Source organism: Mobula birostris, chromosome 28 (assembly GCF_030028105.1).
Source record: "Mobula birostris isolate sMobBir1 chromosome 28, sMobBir1.hap1, whole genome shotgun sequence".
Lineage (NCBI taxonomy): Eukaryota > Metazoa > Chordata > Chondrichthyes > Myliobatiformes > Myliobatidae > Mobula > Mobula birostris.
The window spans coordinates 17,777,320-17,797,129 of NC_092397.1; the positions used below are offsets into that span (position 1 = coordinate 17,777,320).

Here is a 19,810-nt window from a genome sequence, read left to right on the forward strand (position 1 = left end):
AGATGAAGGAATAGATTCTTTGTTGCCCAGTTTGCAGATGATACGAACATTGGTGGAGGGGCAGGTGGTGTTGAGGAAACAGGTTGCAAGAGGTAGACAGATCAGGAGAATGGGCAAGAAAGTGGCAAATGAAATACAATGTTGGAAAATGCATGGTCATGCACTTTGGTAGTAGAAATAAATGTGCAGATGACTTTCTAAACAGGGAGGAAATCCAAAAATCGGAGATGCAAAGGGACTTGGGAGTCTTTGTGGAAAACACCCTGAAGGTTAACTTGCAGGTAGGGTCAGTGGTGAGGAAGGCAAATGCCATGTTAGCATTCATTTCAAGAGGTCTAGAATACAGGGGCAAAGATGTGATGCTGAGGCTTTATAAGGCACTGGTGAGGCCTCACCTTGAGTATTGTGAACAGTTTTTAGGCTCCTCATCTAAGAAAAGATGTGCCGGCTTTGGAGAGGGTCCAGAGAAGGTTCACAAGGATGATTCCAGGAATGAAAGGGTTATCATATGAGGAACGTTTGATGGCTCTGGGTCTGTACTTACTGGAATTTAGAAGGATGAGGGGGATTCTCATTGAAACCTTTCGAATGTTGGAAGGCCTAGACAGAGTAGATGTGGTACGGATGTTTCCCATGGTGGGGGAGACTAGGACAAGAGGGCACAGCCTCAGGATAGAGGGGTGTCCTTTTGAAACAATGCAGAGAAATTTTTTTAGGCAGATGGTGGTGAATTTGTGGAATTTGTTACCACAGGCAGCTATGGAGGCCAGGTCGTAGGGTGTATTTAAGGCAGAGGTTGATCGGTTCTTGATTGGACAAAGGTTATGGGGAGAAGGCTGGGGAGTGGGGCTGAGGACGGGGAGAAAAGGATCAGCCATGATTGAATGGCAGAACAGTCTCGATGGGCCAAATGGCCTAATTCTGCTCTACATCTTATGGTCTAACCCCACTCCTCCCACTCACCCACTTATACACAGATACAGTCTTCCAACCCCAAGACAGGCCTCTGGGCCTCCAAATGACTTGTAGATTTTTGGACACTGGGCCTCTGACTTTCCTCGTGGGCTCGTAGATCCAGGGCTTCGGCCATCGGCCTTTTGGTCTTCTACAATCAGTATCAACCCCAGGACTAGCTGACGAGGGGTGCCCGAACACCAGGCCTCAAAGAGTCGCCGCACACTCCGGTGCCTACCGGGCACGGCCACAGCGCTCAGGAGAACGACACTGAACGTGAGGCGACAAAGCAAGCCACAGCGAGACGTGCCCCTGTAACAGTTACCTCGAAGGAGTTCGAAGGCGCAGTCTTGCAGTTCCATCGCCACCCCGGCCAACGCTTCCACCATCGAGGGGCTGTCCAACAGCGCCAGGACGATGGGCTGCAAAAGCAACAGGGAATCGTTTAGCACACGAGGAGCGTTTGGGGGCCTGTACTTGCTGGAGTTTAGAACGGGAGGGGGGTGGGCGTGCCTTTGAAACCTATCGGACTGAGGTGAGGAGGAATTTCTTCAGCCAGAGGGTGCTGAATCTGCGGACGACGTTGCACAGTCATTGGGTATAGATTATTAAAGGCATCAAGGGTGACAGTTCCTTCAAGTTGTTATAGCTGGGGGTGGTAGTGGGGACAAGCTCCCACAATCTATTAAATGGTGTATGCGCCTGAATACCCTCTGACAACCAAGTCCAGCTCCTGGCCTTCACGTGTGTCTTAGCTACTAAGCCCGGCGGAACCATTTCTACTGACGGGGGAAGGGGCCGAGGTGGGTTACTGGCACGTTAAAATCAGTCAGTTTGGGCAGGTGGGGCTCGTCAGCTCGTGATTGGCAGCTCATCTCAGAGAAGGAAAACTCTGATCTCAAACCTCCGCTGCCTTGCAGCTCTAACCGTTCACGGGGAAGGCTTCGGGGGTAAACCCCGAGGGAGAAATCGGAGCGGGAGTCCCTGAGGCAGTCCTACGTTGAGTTCAACGCCGACTGGCAACTCCTGGTGTCAAACTGTATCCGTCTCTGCCGTTCCTTTGGGCTCATCGGATGCGTGGAGAGGGGGAGCCCGCTACACGGGCAACAGCTCGCTCTCCGGATCTACTGCCGAGGTCTGCATGTCTAGACATGGTTGACCGTGACAAACGGAGGCCTCGCACTCACAAAGGTTACCGGGTGAAGGCAGGAGAATGGGGCTGAGAAGGATAATAAATCAGCCATGATGGAATGGCAGAACAGACTTGATGGGCAGAAAGACCTTATCCTGCTCCGATGTGTCACGTACCCCGTGACGGGTTAAAGATCCAGCAGAAATGGAAAACACTTTGGAGTCCAGTATTGCTATTAACTAATGGTATTTATTAGTAACCACGCAATACAGTAATATAAAATCAGATATATAAAACGGGTTAGCAATGATTAGATATGTTAAAGTGTGGAAATATATGAAAACCAAGCTTCTTCAAGTCTAGGGGTAAATAGATAGTCTTACGATGATGAGTAAAGTTCAGTTCAGTTCGTGGTATTGAGTTGAGTAGTGATGGAGAGAGAGAGAGAGAGGTTTGAGTCTTCAGGTGAGCTGATGCCATCAATCTTCCCGTTGTCCTCTGAAATCCTTTAGAAGTCACCGACTGTGACCACAACAAAGGGGACCATTCTTCTGTGGTGGAATTATCAACCCAGGCGAGGGTTGGACACACGCATAACTCCCCACCGGTCACACCCTTTTCACACTGCGAGAGCCACTGATCGATCCTCCAAATCACACCTTTTCTGTGGGCACAACAAAGCTCATTCAGTGTCCAAAACCACATGTCTGTAGGTCTAACAGCTGACCTTCTATTTATCTCACCACGCTGAACACCAGCTGTCCATCAAGCAGCTCCTCCCTTCTCTCTCTGTAAGAACATGGATGCTGCTAGTGTCCTTGTAAAGTGTAAACATGCTGCAGAGAAACCATAACACCATCTCAAAGCAGTTTTCGCCTCTCTCTCTCTTAGTAACAAGGTGTCTGGTGTTGAACGACTGTCTCTCTCTCTTTTCAAAAGCACAGTTCATAGGGGTAATTCAGGACCCCATCACAGATGTCTTCTGGTGTTAAGAGGCCAAGCGTTCAGGCGGGTAGGATACACAGCAACACAAGCTGAATGACAGCAAGACGTCAATGACTGTGTCAATGCCACGAAGGAAAGTGTTGCTGGAACATCTCAGTGGGTCAAGCGGCGCTGAGAAGATTTTGCTTGTTCACGACGATCTCCTTGACCCTCTACGGACAGGGAGAGTCCTGACAGGTTGTACCGCGGCCCGCAACGGTGACTGGACCGGCCGGTACCTGCAAACGCTGTCTGGCGCGCCACCTCCTTCCGCGCAGTCCATTCCCACCATGCTTTGCTTCAGGAAAGCTGATGGCATCGCCGGGGGCGCCCGTTACCCCCGGCAACTGCGCAGGATCAGAAAAGGCTGCAAGCTCGACGTCCACCATCGAGCACATCTTCGAAAGGCGGCGTCCATTATCAAGAACCCCCACCACCCAGGACATGCCCTCTTCTCACTGCTACCATCAGGTAGGAGGTACAGGAGCCTGAAGGCACACACTCAACGATTCAGGAACAGCTTCTTCCCCTCCGCCGTCCGATTTCTGAATGGACATTGAAACTGTGAACACTACCTCAATACTTTTTAAATATATATTTCTTACAGTAATCTATAGCATATTCTATATATTGCACTCTAATGCTGGCAACAAATCTCACAACGTATATCAGCCAATAATAACCGATTCTGATTCATTCCCCTTTTCCTCCTTTGACCTTCTGGGAGAAGATGCAGGAGCTCGAAAGTCCGGGTGAGCAGAATGAAGGACACCCTCTTCCCCACTGCTGACAAGACTCCTGAGCCCGATCACCTCCTCCACATCCCCTTCCCGGAGGTGCCGGCACATTCTCCAACCCTCAATTCCACCTCTTCCGTTATTGTCACTCTCTGTACTCGGCCAGCAGCCTTGCGGCCCACAGTGTTCTGCCGACCTTTCAGATCTAGTCTAAAATCAATCTAACCCCTCCCCCGACATAGCCCTTCATTTTTTTTAAATCATCCACGAGCCTACCTAAGAGTTCCTTAAATGTCCCGAATGTATCTGTCTCCAGGAGCCGGCCGGATTCGAACCCCTGGTCCACTCGCCTCGAAGAGATTACAGCGGGACATCGATAGGATGCAAAACTGGGCTGAGAGGTGGCAGCTGGAGTTTAACCCAGATACGTGTGAGGTGGTTCATTTTGGTAGGTCAAATATGATGGCAGAATATAGTATTAATGGTAAGAATCTTGGTAGTGTGGGGGATCAGAGGGATCTTGGGGTCCGAGTCCATAGGACACTCAAAGCTGCTGCTGTGGTTAATATGTTCTGGCCTTCATCAACCGAGAGGTAATATTGCAGCTATATAGGACCCTGGTCAGACCCCATTTGGAGTACTGTTCTCAGTTCTGGTCACCTAACTACAGGAAGGACGTGGAAACCACAGAAAGGGTGCAGAGGAGATTTACAAGGATGTGGCCTGGATTGGGGAGCCTGCCTTATGAGAATAGGTTGAGCAAACTCGGCCTTTTCTCCTTGGAGCGATGGAGGATGAGAGGTGACCTGATAGAGGTGTATAAGATGATGAGAGGCATTGATCGTGTGGATAGTCAGAGGTTTTTTCCCAGGGCTGAAAATGGCTAACATGAGAGGACACAGGTTTAAGGTGCTGGAGAGTAGGTACAGAGGGGATGTCAGGGGTAAGTTTTTTTACACAGACTGGTGAGTGCATGGAATGGGCTGCTGGTGATGGTGGTGGAGGCGGATACGATAGGGTCTTTTAAGAGACCTGGATAGGTACATGGAGCTCAGAAAAATAGAGGGCTGTGGGTAACCCAGGGTAATTTCTAAAGTAAGGACATGATCATCACAGCTTTGTGGGCCGAAGGGCCTGTGTTGTGTTGTAGGTTTTCTATGTTTCTACGTCCAGTGTGGATGCCACTACACCACCAGCCGGCAGGTGATAGGTAGAGGAGGTAAAGGCTGATAGGGAGGAATCTAATAGGAGAGTTGAGTTGACTCTACTGATTAGGAGAATGCCTGCTTGATACCAGGCTCAATGTCTCTTAGATCACGGTCACAACTCAATAACTTAAGCCATACTAAAATATTGCTATCTGGGCCCAAGATTTAATTTATTTTTAGTTAATTTGGAGATCCAGACCTTTCCAGCCTTCTGAGCCGCAGTGCCCAGCAACGCACCGAGACTGGCACGGATATAGAAATGGCTGACAGGCAGGAGGCAGCAAGACGGAATAAAAGGGGCCTTTTCTGGTTGGCTGTCGGCGACTAGTGGTGTTCCTCAGGGGTCAGACACTACTTTTCAGATTGTTTGTCACTGATTTAGAAAATGGAATCAAGAGGAATTCTGCAGATGCTGGAATTTCAAGCAACACACATCAAAGTTGCTGGTGAACGCAGCAGGCCAGGCAGCATCTCTAGGAAGAGGTACAGTCGACGTTTCGGGCCGAGACCCTTCGTCAGGACTAACTGAAAGAAGAGCTAGTAAGAGATTTGAAAAGGGGAGGGGGAGATCCGAAATGATAGGAGAAGACAGGAGAGGGAGGGATGGAGCCAAGAGCTGGACAGGTGATTGGCTTTGTGGCAAAGTTTGCGGATGATATGAAGGTAGGTGGAGGGGTAGGTAGTGTTGAGGAAGCAACGTGGTTGCAGCAGGACTTAAGACACATTGGAAGAATGGGCAAAAGAGTGGCAGATGGAATACAGTGTTGAGAAATGTATGATAATGCATTTCAGTAAAAGGAACAAGAGTGCAGACTATTATCTAAATGGAGAGAAGGTTCAAACATCAGAGATGCACAGACACTTGGGTGAACATAAGAACATAAGAAATAGGAGCAGGAGTAGGCCATCCGGCCCGTCGAGCCTGCCCCGCCATTCAATAAGATCACGGCTGATCTGTCCGTAAACTCAGCTCCATCGACCTGCCTTTTCCCCATAACCCTTAATTCACTTATTATGTAAAAACTTGTCTAACTGTTTCTTAAGCATATTTAGTGAAGAAGCCTCAACTGCTTCCCTGGGCAAAGAATTCCACACTCTCTGGGAAAAACAGTTTCTCCTCATCTCCGTCCTAAATCTTCTCCCCTGAGTCTTGAGGCTACGTCCCCTAGTTCCGGTAAAGTTCCGGTAAGTTCACAAGGTGTCCTTGTGCAAGACCCCTAGAAGGTTAATTTACAAGTTGACTCTGTGGTTAAAAAAAAGGCAAATGCAATGTTGGCATTTATTTCAAGGGGAGTAGAATATAAAAGCAAGGAGATAATGCTGAGGCTTTATAAGACACTAGTCAGGCCACACTTGGAGTATTGTCAACAATTTTGGGCTCCATATCTCAGAAAGGATGCGTTGTCATTGGAGACAAAACATCATTGGAGTCCAGAGGAAGGTCAACCCAGAACTGAAAGGGTTAACATATCAGGAGCATTTGACTGTCCTCACTGGCCCAAAGAAGAATATTGGGGTGGGGGGGGGGGAATCTCATTGAAACCTGCCAAATGTTGAAAGGACTAGATAGAGTGGATGTGGAGAGGATGTTTCCTATGGCGGGGGGTATCCAGAACCGCAGGGCACAGCCTCAAAATTGAGGGGTGACCTTTTAGAACTGAGGTAAGGAGGGATTTTTGTTTAGCCAGAGAGTATGGATGCTCTGCCACAGACTGTGGTGGAGGCCAAGTCCGTGGGTATATATTAATGCAGAAGTCGTTAGTTTCAAATAAAATGAACCATTGAGCCCTCTTACACACCGCGATGGGAATTGAACCCCAGTCAGTGATCGCTGTAAACTGCGCCCCTCAAACCCCCTTTAAAACTTCCACTCGCACCTTAAGTTTTTGCCTTTTGAGTTTTACACCCCCCTACCCTGGGGAAAAGAACTGTGAACATTCACCTATCCATATCCCTCATGATTTTATGAACCCCTATAAGGTCCTCGTACAGTCCAGAGAAAAGTCCCAGCCCGTCCAATGTCTCCTCATGAGCCAAGCCCTGCAGTCCACCGAAGGGGAGAGGCAGAAGAATGGAAAGAGAGAGGTGAGTCTCATGTTTGACTGCAGGGAGTTGCTGTGCTCTGGGAAGCAGGGTCCACAAAGAACTTCAGAAGAGACTTGGATGGAATGGGGAAATAGAGACCACAATGTATAGGAGCAGAATTAGGCCATTCGGCCCATCGAGCCTGCTCTGTGATTTCATCATGGCTGATCCATTTTCCCTCTCAGCCCCAAACTCCTGCCTTCTCCCCCCCCCCCGTATCCCTTCACGCCCTGACTAATCAAGAATCTATAAACCTCTACCTTAACTATACCCAGTGACTCGGCCTCCACAGTCGCCTGTGGCAACGAATTCCACAGATTCACCACTCTCTGGCGAAAGAGATCCCTCCTCATCTCCGCTCTAAAAGGACGCCCCTCTATTCTGAGGCTGCGTCCCTCTGGTCCTAGACTCTCCCGCCACGGGAAACATCCTCTCCACATCCACTCTATCACGACCTTTCACCATTCGATAGGTCTCAGTGAGGTCACCCCTCATCCTTCTGAATTCTCGTGGATGCACGTCCAGAGTCTTCAAACGCTCCTCGTGTGAGATGCCGTTTAATCCTGGAATCACTTTCATAAGCTCCAAGACCGGGCCTCAATACCCCCTTGTGCAATTGGATCCTGGATTTCCTCACTTGTAGACCCCAGTCAGTCCGGATTGGCAAAAACATCTCTTCCCCAATTTCCATCAGCACAGGAGCACCGCAGAGACGTGTACTGAGTCCCCTGCCTCTACTCGCCTACTGGCCTTTTTGGTCAGGATGGAGGAGTTGAGGGATCAGGTGAGAGCCTCGGAAATGTGGACAAGGAATTTGATGCTCTACTACAGCTCCGTTGATGTAGATGGGGACGTGAGTGTGGCTCCTAGCATGCCTGAAGTACAGGTATACGATAAACTTGCCTAAACGTGCTCAGTGGTGGGGCGGACTTTGCCTGTGATGGACTGGGCTGTACTGTATCCACCTCTCCCTGCAGAGTGAGAGAACGGAGGGAGGGAGGGACGGACGGAGGCAGCGGTGACGGACTGGCTCTGCTGTACTTGCCTGCTCTCTCCCGTACACCTCTCCGTTGGCAATGCTGTACAGCAGGGAGTAGGCGACCCGCCCGGCGGCTCCCGTCACCGACACCTTCACCGGCTCAGCCTGCAACGGGACGTGTGAGACAGAAGCTGAGCGCGACCGCACGAGATCGGGCGGCCAGGAGCTCTCTCCCTGCGCCCCCCACGACGCTCCCACACTCATCCCCCTTCCCCGCAGGCTCCCCGCGCAGGCCATTCAGCCCCTCTGCTTCCCGTTTCTACTCCGCCCTCCAAAACACGATACTGAATATAGGTTTGTCTTCAGTTTACGAGAGTGCTTCTCTACTCCTGCCACTTAGCTGAAGATCAGGCCACATTTTGCGCGTCACGAACGCAGGAAAACCGGCTCATGGCAAAGGGCCCACAGGCATTTTACTTGCCGCCGTGTGCATTGAGATAGTAGGGGGGAAAAAAGAAGAGGAAACCGGGAGGTCACGGGCACGGAGGAAGTGCAAAGGTCACGGCGAGGTAGGCTGGGAGAATAAGCAGCGTAGCAGTCAGCACGACGCGTTACAGTACCGGCGACCCGGGGTTCAATCCCTGCCACTGCCTGCAGGGAGCTTGTTCGCTCTCCCCCCACCCCATGACCGCGTGGGTTTCTCTGTCTGGTAGGTTAATTGATCATTTAGCCGGGGATTAGGCTAAATCGGGGGGGGGGGGGGGGGAAGGTCGGGGCTTGACAACGTACTCCCTCGCGCCCCGTGGGAGGCAAGTGCAGACATTGCTGGGGCCCGAGTAGAGATACTTAAATAATCCTCAGCGACCGGCGAGGTACCGGAGGATTGGACGACAGCCAATGTGGTGCCGCTGTTTAAAAAAGGCTGGAAGCATAAACCAGGAAATTATAGGCAAGTGAGTCCGACATCAGTAGTGGGAAAGTTGTTGGAAGGTATTCTGAGGGACTGGATATGTGAGTATTTGGATTGACAGGGACTGATTAAGTCCATAAGGAGTATAAAGTCAGCATGGCTTTGTGCGTGGTAGGTCCAACCAAACTTATAGAGTATTTTCAGGAAAGTGGATGCTGTCTACATGGACCTTACAAGGCATTTGACAAGGTCCCACATGGAGGCTGGTCAAGAAGGTTCAATTGCTCAGCGTTCAAGATGAGGGAGTAAATTGGATTAGACATTGGCTTTGTGGGAGAAGCCAGGGAGTGGTATTAGATAATTGCCTCTCTGACTGGAGGCCTGTGACTGGTGGAGTGCCTCAGGGATCGGTACTGGGTCTGTTGTTGTTTGTCATCTATATCAATGATCTGGATGATAACATGGTGAACTGGATCGGCAAATTTCCAGATGTCACCAAGACTGGGGTGTAGTGGACAGCGAGGAAGATTATCATGGTTTGCAGAGGGATCTGGACCAGCGGGTAAAATGGGCTGAAAAATGGCAGATGGAATTTAATGTAGGCAAACTTGAGATATTGCACTTTGGTAGAACCAACCAGGGTAGGTCAAACACCGTGAACGGTCAGGCACAGAGGAGAGTGGTAGATCAAAGGGATCTGGGAATACAGGTCAATAATTCATTGGAAGTGCCATCACAGGTCGACAGAAAGAAAGTTTTTGGCATATTAGCCTTCATAAATCAAGGTATTGAGTATAGGAGGTGGGATGTTATGTTGAAGTTGTATAAGACGTTGGTGAGGCCTAATTTGGAGTATTGTGTGCAGTTTTGGGTCACCTACCTACAGGAAAGATGTAAGCAAGATTGAAGGAGTACAGAGAAAATTTACAAGGATGTTGCCGGGTCTGGGGACCTGAGTTATAAGGAAAGATTGAATAGATTGGGACTTTATTCCTTGTAGAAGAATGAGGGGAGATTTGATAGAGGTATACAAAATTATGAGGGTTATAGAGAGGGTAAATGCAAGCAGGCTTTTTCCACTGAGGTTGGGTGGGATGACAACCAGGGGTCATGGGTTAAAGGCTGAAATGTGAGATGTTTAAGGGGAACCTGAGGGGAAAATTCTTCACTCAGAGGCCATGAGAGTGTGGCATAAGCTGCCAGCACAAGTGGTGCATGTGAGATGGATTTGAACGTTTAAGAAAAGTTTGGATGGGTACATCGATGGTAGGGGTATGGAGGGATATGGTCCCAGTGCAGGTCAATGGAAGTAGGTGGTTTAAATGGATTTGGCATGAACTACATGGGCTGAAGGGCCTGTTTCTGTGACTAAACTCCTCACATTTTGTGGCAGACGTCTGACTGAGGACATTATAGGTTGGGTTCAGCGTTCAGCAGTCTGTTTATGGTTGTCACCATTCTCTGCATAATCTGGGAAGAACTGTCTCTACCTGCAGAGAGCACAGCAGTGTTAAAGGGGGCTAGAGAATTTCCTTGAAAATATTATGGTGGCCTTCTAGATCTGTTTTCGTCCATGTCACTCAGCTATTATGCATGATCTCTTGATTTTGTGGACAGAATGATTTAAACACGTCTGTGTTTAATAAAAAAGCAAACATGGGGAAATCTACAGGTGCTGGAAATTCAAGCAACACACACAAAACGCTGGTGGACGCAGCAGGCCAGGCAGCATCTCTAGGAAGAGGTACAGTCGACGTTTCGGGCCGAGACCCTTTGTCAGGACTAACTGAAAGAAGAGATGGTAAGAGATTTAAAAGTGGGGTGGGGAGGGGGAGATCCGAAATGATAGGAGAAGACAGGAGGGGGAGGGATGGAGCCACGAGCTGGACAGTTGATTGGCAAAAGGGATATGAGGCTGGAGAAGGGAGAGGATCATGGGACGGGAGGCCTAGGGAGAAAGAAAGGGGGAGGGGCGCACCAGAGGAAGATTTTTTCTTCTTTTTCTCCCTCTGTCCCTCTCACAGTAACTCCTTGCCTGCTCTCCATCTTCCTCTGGTGCTGCCCTCACCCTTTCTTTCTCCCTAGGCCTCCCATCCGATGATCCTCTCCCTTCTCCAGCCTCATATCCCGTTTGCCAATCACCTGTCCAGCTCTTGGCTCCATCCCTCCCTCTCCTGTCTTCTCCGATCATTTCCAATCTCCCCCTCCCCACCCCACTTTCAAATCTCTTACTAGCTCTTCTTTCATATTTCAGGGAAATAGGGGATCTGAATGTGTGGCTGAGGAGCTGGTGCGGGAGTGGGGGGGTAGGGGATGAACTGGAAATATAAGAATGGAGTTAAAGGGAAAGCGAGAATAAGAAAAGTTAAGAAAGACAACAGAATTAAAGGGGCAGAAAGCTCAGGAAGGGATCGGAGAGTACGGCCAAGTGCAATAGGAATCGATATGAAAGGTGAGGGGAGTAAAAGTATTACTTTAACTGGATTAAAAGTATTAATGCACGGAGTATAAGAAATAAAGTGGATGAACTTGAGGTTCAGTTGGAAATTGGCAAGTATGATGTTGTGGGAATAAGAGAGACATGGCTGCAAGAGGACCGGGGCTGGGAAATGAATATTCAGGGATATACATCCTATCGAAAGGACAAACAACAGGAATTCTGCAGATGCTGGAAATTCAAGCAACACACATCAAAGTTGCTGGTGAACGCAGCAGGCCAGGCAGCATCTGTAGGAAGAGGTACAGTCGACGTTTCAGGCCAAGACCCTTCGTCAGCACTAACTGAAGGAAGAGTGAGTAAGGGATTTGAAAGTGGGGTTGGGAGGGGGAGATCCAAAATGATAGGAGAAGACAGGAGGGGGAGGGATGGAGCCAAGAGCTGGACAGGTGATTGGCAAAAGGGATACGAGAGGATCATGGGACAGGAGGTCCAGGAAGAAAGACGGGGGAGGGGGGGACCCAGAGGATGGGCAAAGGGTATATTCAGAGGGACAGAGGGAGAAAAAGGAGAGTGAGAGAAAGAATGTGTGTATAAAAATAGATAACAGATGGGGTACGAGGGGGAGGTGGGGCATTAGCGGAAATTAGAGAAGTCGATGTTCATGTCATCAGGTTGGAGGCTACCCAGACGGAATATAAGGTGTTGTTCCTCCAACCTGAGTGTGGCTTCATCTTTACAGTAGAGGAGGCCGTGGATAGACATGTCAGAATGGGAATGGGATGTGGAATTAAAACGTGGGGCCACTGGGAGATCCTGCTTTCTCTGGCGGACAGAGCATAGGTGTTCAGCAAAGCGGTCTCCCAGTCTGCGTCGGGTCTCGCCAATATATAAAAGGCCACATCGGGAGCACCGGACGCAGTATATCACCCCAGCCGACTCACAGGTGAAGTGTCGCCTCACCTGGAAGGACTGTTTGGAGCCCTGAATGGTGGTAAGGGAGGAAGTGTAAGGGCATGTGTAGCACTTGTTCCGCTTACACGGATAAGTGCCAGGAGGGAGATCAGTGGGGAGGGATGGGGGGGACGAATGGACAAGGGAGTCGTGTTGGAAGCGATCCCTGCGGAAAGCAGAGGGCGGGGGAGGGAAAGATATGCTTAGTGGTGGGATCCCGTTGGAGGTGGCGGAAGTTACGGAGAATAATATGTTGGACCCGGAGGCTGGTGGGGTGGTATACGGAGAATAATATGTTGTTCCCCCCCATCCCTCCCCACTGATCTCCCTCCTGGCACTTATCCGTGTAAGCGGAACAAGTGCTACACATGCCCTTACACTTCCTCCCTTACCACCATTCAGGGCCCCAGACAGTCCTTCCAGGTGAGGCGACACTTCACCTGTGAGTCGGCTGGGGTGATATACTGCGTCCGGTGCTCCCGATGTGGCCTTTTATATATTGGCGAGACCCGACGCAGACTGGGAGACCGCTTTGCTGAACACCTACGCTCTGTCCGCCAGAGAAAGCAGGATCTCCCAGTGGCCACACATTTTAATTCCACATCCCATTCCCATTCTGACATGTCTATCCACGGCCTCATCTACTGTAAAGATGAAGCCACACTCAGGTTGGAGGAACAACACCTTATATTCCGTCTGGGTAGCCTCCAACCTGATGGCATGAACATCAACTTCTCTAACTTCCGCTAATGCCCCACCTCCCCCTCGTACCCCGTTATTTATTTTTATACACACATTCTTTCTCTCACTCTCCTTTTTCTCCCTCTGTCCCTCTGAATATACCTCTTGCCCATCCTCTGGGTTTTCCCCCCACCCTCCTTGTCTTTCTTCCCGGACCTCCTGTCCCATGATCCTCTCGTATCCCCTTTTGCCAAACACCTGTCCAGCTCTTGGCTCCATCCCTCCCCCTCCTGTCTTCTCCTATCATTTTGGATCTCTCCCTCCCCCTCCAACTTTCAAATCTCTTACTCACTCTTCCTTCAGTTAGTCCTGATGAAGGGTCTCGGCCTGAAACGTCGACTGTACCTCTTCCTAGAGATGCTGCCTGGCCTGCTGCGTTCACCAGCATATCAGTGATGTCTATCGAAAGGACAGACAGGTTGGCAGAGGGGGTGGGGTGGCTCTGTTGGTGAGGAAAGAAATTCAGTCACTTGTGAGGGGGGACATAGAATCAGGAGACATGGAGTCAGTATGGATCGAACTGAGAGACTCTAAGGGTAGAAAGACCCTAATGGGAGTTATCTACAGACCCCCAAACAGTAGTCTGGATATAGGTTGCAAGTTGAATCAAGAGTTAAAATTGGCATGTCACAAAGGTAATTCTACGGTTGTTATGGGGATTTCAACATTCAGCTAGGCTGGAGGAATCAGGTTGGTGATGGACCCCAAGAAAGGGAGTTTGTGGAGTCCCTCCGAGATGGATTCTTAGAATAGCTTGTAGTGGAGCCTATCAGAGAGAACGCAATTCTAGATTTAGTGTTGTGTAGTGAGCCAGATTTGATAAGGGAACTCGAGGTAAAGGAGCCATTAGGAGGTAGTGACCATAATATGATAAGTTTTAATCTACAATTTGAGAGGGAGAAGGGAGGATCGGAAGTGTCGGTATTACAGTTGAACAAAGGGGACTATGGACCCATGAGGGAGGAGTTGACTGGAAAGATACCCTAGCAGGGATGACAGTGGAACAACAATGGCAGGTATTTCTGGGAATAATACAGAAGGTGCAGGATCAGTTCATTCCAAAGAGGAAGAAAGACTCTAAGGGGAGTAGGGGGCGACTGTGGATGACAAGGGAAGTCAAGGACAGTATAAAAATAAGAGAGAGGAAGTATAACACAGCAAGGATGAGCGGGAAGCCAGAGGATTGGGAGACTTTTAAGGAGCAACAAAAGATAACTAAAAAGGCAATGGGGTGGGGGGGGAAGATGAGGTACAAAGGTAAGCTAGTCAGGAATATAAAGGAGGATAGTAAAACCTTCTTTAGGTACGTGAAGAGAAAAAAATTAGTTAAGACCAAAGTTGGGCCCTTGAAGACAGAAACAGGTGAATTTATTATGGGAAACAAGGAAATGGCAGACGAGCTGAACAGGTATTTTGGATCGGTCTTCACTAGGGAAGACACAAACAATCTCCCAGATGTAATAGAAACATAGAAAATAGGTGCAGGAGTAGGCCATTCAGCCCTTCGAGCCTGCACCGCCATTTATTATGATCATGGCTGATCATCCAACTCAGAACACCGCCCCAGCCTTCCCTCCATACCCCCTGACCCCCGTAGCCACAAGGGCCATATCTAACTCCCTCTTAAATATAGCCAATGAACTGGCCTCAACTGTTTCCTGTGGCAGAGAATTCCACAGATTCACCACTCTCTGTGTGAAGAAGTTTTCCCTAATCTCAGTCCTAAAAGGCTTCCCCTCTATCCTCAAACTGTGACCCCTCGTTCTGGACTTCCCCAACATCGGGAACAATCTTCCTGCATCTAGCCTGTCCAATCCCTTTAGGATCGTATACGTTTCAATCAGATCCCCCCTCAATCTTCTAAATTCCAACGAGTACAAGCCCAGTTCATCCATTCTATCTTCATACGAAAGTCCGGCCATCCCAGGAATCAATCTGGTGAACCTTCTCTGTACTCCCTCTATGGCAAGGATGTCTTTCCTCAGATTAGGGGACCAAAACTGCACACAATACTCCAGGTGCGGTCTCACCAAGGCCTTGTACAACTGCAGTAGTACCTCCCTGCTCCTGTACTCGAATCCTCTCGCTATAAATGCCAGCATACCATTCGCCTTTTTCACCGCCTGCTGTACCTGCATTCCCACTTTCAATGACTGGTGTATAATGACACCCAGGTCACGTTGCACCTCCCCTTTTCCTAATCGGCCACCATTCAGATAATAATCTGTTTTCCTATTTTTGCCACCAAAGTGGATAACTTCACATTTATCCACATTAAATTGCATCTGCCATGAACTTGCCCACTCACCCAACCTATCCAAGTCACCCTGCATCCTCTTAGCATTCTCCTCACAGCTAACACTGCCACCCAGCTTCGTGTCATCCGCAAACTTGGAGCTGCTGCATTTAATTCCCTCATCCAAGTCATTAATATATATTGTAAACAACTGGGGTCCCAGCACTGAGCCTTGCGGTACCCCACTAGTCACCGCCTGCCATTCTGAAAAGGTCCTGTTTATTCCCACTCTTTGCTTCCTGTCTGCTAACCAACTCTCCACCCACACCAATACCTTACCCCCAATACCGTGTGCTTTAAGTTTGCACACTAATCTCCTGTGTGGGACCTTGTCAAAAGCCTTCTGAAAATCCAAATATACCACATCCACTGATTCTCCCCTATCCACTCTACTAGATACATTCTCAAAAAATTCTATGAGATTCGTCAGACATGACTTTCCTTTCACAAATCCATGCTGACTTTGTCCGATCATTTCACCACTTTCCAAATGTACTGTTATCACATCCTTGATAACTGACTCCAGCAGTTTCCCCACCACCGACGTTAGGCTAACTGGTCTATAATTCCCCGGTTTCTCTCTCCCTCCTTTTTTAAAAAGTGGAGTTACATTAGCCACCCTCCAATCCTCAGGAACTAGTCCAGAATCTAACGAGTTTTGAAAAATTATCACTAATGCATCCACTATTTCTTGGGCTACTTCCTTAAGCACCCTGGGATGCAGACCATCTGGCCCTGGGGATTTATCTGCCTTCAATCCCTTCAATTTACCTAACACCACTTCCCTACTAACATGTATTTCGCTCAGTTCCTCCATCTCACTGGACCCTCTGTCCCCTACTATTTCCAGAAGATTATTTATGTCCTCCTTAGTGAAGACAGAACCAAAGTAATTATTCAATTGGTCGGCCATGTCCTTGCTCCCCATAATCAATTCACCTGTTTCTGCCTGCAGGGGACCTACATTTGTCTTTACCAGTCTTTTCCTTTTTACATTATCTATAAAAGCTTTTACAGTCCGTTTTTATGTTGCCTGCCAGTTTTCTCTCATAATCTTTTTTCCCCTTCCTAATTAAGCCCTTTGTCCTCCTCTGCTGAACTCTGAATTTCTCCCAGTCCTCAGGTGAGCCACTTTCTCTGGCTAATTTGTATGCTGCTTCTTTGGAATTGATACTATCCCTAATTTCTCTTGTCAGCCACGGGTGCACTACCTTCCTTGATTTATTCTTTTGCCAAACAGGGATGAACATTTGTTGCAGTTCATCCATGCAACCTTTAAATGCTTGCCATTGCATATCCACCGTCAATCCTTTAAGTGTCATTTGCCAGTCTATCTTAGCTAATTCACGTCTCATACCTTCAAAGTTACCTCTCTTTAAGTTCAGAACCTTTGTTTCTGAATTAACTATGTCACTCTCCATCTTAATGAAGAATTCCACCATATTATGGTCACTCTTACCCAAGGGGCCAGAGGACCTAGGGTAACAGAGGAACTGAAGTAAATTCACATCAGGCACAAAATGGTGTTGGGTAAACTGATGGGACTGAAGGCTGATAAATCCCCAGGGCCTGATGGTCTGCATCCCAGGGTACTTAAGGATGTGGCTCTAGAAATCATGGACACATTGGTAATCATTTTGCAATGTTCTATAGATTCAGGATCAGTTCCTGCGGATTGGAGGGTGGCTAATGTTATCCCACTTTTTAAGAAAGGAGGGAGAGAGAAAACAGGCAATTATAGACCAGTTAGTCTGACATCAGTGGTGGGGAAGATGCTGGAATCAATTATAAATGATGAAATAGCGGCATATTTGGATAGCAGTGGCAGGATAGGTCCGAGTCAGCATGGATTTACGAAGGGGAAATCATGCTTGACTAATCTTCTGGAATTTTTTGAGAATTTAACTATGAAAATGGACAGGGGAAAACCAGTGGATGTTGTGTACCTGGACTTTCAGAAAGCCTTTGCTAAGGTCCCACATAGGAGATTAGTGGGCAAAATTAGAGCAAATGGTATTGGGTATAGGGTACTGACATGGATAGAAAATTGGTTGGCAGACAGGAAACAAAGTGTAGCGTTTAACGGGTCCCTTTCGGAATGGCAGATGGTGGGTGACCAGTGGGGTACTGCAGGGTTCAGTGCTGGGACTGCAGCTGTTTACAATATATATTAATGATTTAGATGAAGGGATTAAAAGTAACATTAGCAAATTTGCAGATGACACAAAGCTGGGTGGCAGTGTGAAATGTGAAGAGGATGTTATGAGAATGCAGGGTGACTTGGACAGGTTGGGTGAGTGGGCAGATGCAGTTTAATGTGGATAAATGTGAGGTTATCCACTTTGGTGGCAAGAACAGAAAGGCAGATTACTATTTGAATGGTGTCAAATTAGGAAAAGGGGAAGTACAACGAGATCTAGGTGTCCTTGTTCATCAGTCACTGAAAGTAAGCATGCAGGTACAGCAGGCAGTGAAGAAAGCTAATGGCATGTTGGCCTTCATAACAAGGGGAGTTGAGTATAGGAGCAAAGAGGTCCTTCTGCAGTTGTTCAGGGCCCTGGTGAGACCTGGAGTATTGTGCACAGTTTTGGTCTCCAAATTTGAGGAAGGACATTCTAGCTATTGAGGGAGTGCAGCGGAGGTTCACGAGGTTAATTCCCGGGATGGAGGGACTGTCATATGTTGAAAGATTGGAGGGACACCGGAATTTAGAAGAATGAGAGGGGATCTGATTGAAACATATAAGATTATTAAGGGATTGGACACGCTAGAGGCAGGAAACATGTTCCCGATGTATGGGGAGTCCAGAACCAGAGACCACAGTTTAAGAATAAGGGGTAGACCATTTAGAACGGAGTTGAGGAAAAACTTCTTCACAGAGAGAGTTGTGGTTCTGTGGAATGCTCCGCCTCAGAAGGCAGTGGAGGCCAATTCTTTGGATTCTTTCAAGAAAGAGTTAGATAGAGCTCTTAAAGATAGCGGAGTGAAGGGATATGGGGAGAAGGCAGGAACAGGGTACTGATTGTGGATGATCAGCCATGATCACAGTGAATGGTGGTGCTGGCTCGAAGGGCTGAATGGCTCACTCCTGCACCTATTGTCTTTCAGTTAGTCCTGATGAAGGGTCTTGGCCCGAAACGTCAACTGTGCTTCTTCCTATGGATGCCGTCTGGCCTGCTGTGTTCCACCAGCATTTCGTGTGCGTTGTCCGTGTTTCATATATTTTTCAAGTTATTGTTGAAAGAGTCAACTATTTAATTTACTGAGCAGTTTGGGTCACATGGGTCAGATAAGCTAGCCAGTTTGTAGAATTTAACTCGTCTTGCAGCATCAGGAAACACGTTTCCCTGACTCTAGCTCCAGCAGCGCGGTTGTCTCAGAGCCAACTCCTGATTTAGTTAGTGCAATGGTGCAACTCAACCCCAGTGAGGTGGGAGACTGGGGCAAATACAGGCTCCAACTGGTCTTCCAAGTCCGGTACAACTTGCAGCCAATCGTACACCAGACAGCGACATGCAGCCAATCATGGGGCTTGCTTCAATACACAGCCAATCAAAATAGCTTAAACCATATACGCCCAATCACAGGGGCACTAAAAGTGGCACAGCGTGCGGCAATTGGCAACAATCACGTGGTATTCAACTGAAAGCAACCAATTACACGAGCAGAAGATAGCCAATCATAAAATGAACCGGATCTTCCAACCTCCAATCACACGTCGGTTAGAGAATTCACCCCGCCCCCGGTGTGGTGATTGACGTCTCGGGTGACCAAACAGCTGACCAAATGCCAGCAACGGATCGTTCCCCGCCCCCACTTCCCCCGAGCCTTGGGCCTAAACCGCGGTCAGCAGCCTTGCTGCAGACGACCGGTCAGCGAGTTCCTGCTCGGCTTGTGGCTCGGCGCGGCCGCAGCCACGACGGGGACCCCCGGGGCTCCACGACCCCCTCCATTCAGCAGCAGCACCGTGCGGGGACCGCTCGAAGACGAACTCACCATTGCCGTGACGCCAAGGGACTGACCCCGCCCCCTGACGACTATCTCCGCCCCCAGACAACAGAAGCCGCTCATTTAGGCCCCGCCCCTCATTGGAATTTAAAGGGACCACTCCCTCTCCTAAGGCTTCAAAGAGATGTGGGTCGTTTCCTAGTGTCCCCCTGCAGAGGCTCTGGGTGGGGTTTTCTGCCTCGTTGTTGCCCCCTCGCCTTTACCCCATTCACCAGCTTTGTTTGAGAGATCTCCAGCGAGCAGTGATCAGACCAGTGGATCAGAATCGGGTTTAATATCTCCGGCATATGTCATGAAATTTGTTAACTTTACAGCAGCAGCACGATGCAATACATAATAAATAAATATAGAGAAGAAAAGCTGAATTACAGTAAGTATATATAGC

The 19,810-nt window shown here is 48.7% G+C and overlaps 1 protein-coding gene across 1 annotated transcript in view; it reads right to left on the bottom strand.

Annotated features, from left to right (window-relative positions):
- The window catches only part of LOC140189176 (malate dehydrogenase, cytoplasmic-like), a 35,545-nt gene extending 16,109 nt beyond the window's left edge, over positions 1-19,436 (bottom strand). Inside the window, exons 1-3 of the mRNA XM_072245868.1 lie at positions 19,414-19,436; positions 8,146-8,244; positions 1,280-1,376 (exon numbers count right to left, since the gene is read on the bottom strand). Of these exons, the coding sequence (XP_072101969.1) occupies positions 1,280-1,376; positions 8,146-8,244; positions 19,414-19,416 (199 nt within the window). The 5' untranslated portion in view covers positions 19,417-19,436. The remainder of the gene's footprint in view (positions 1-1,279; positions 1,377-8,145; positions 8,245-19,413) is intronic.
- Positions 19,437-19,810: the final 374 nt, after the last annotated feature.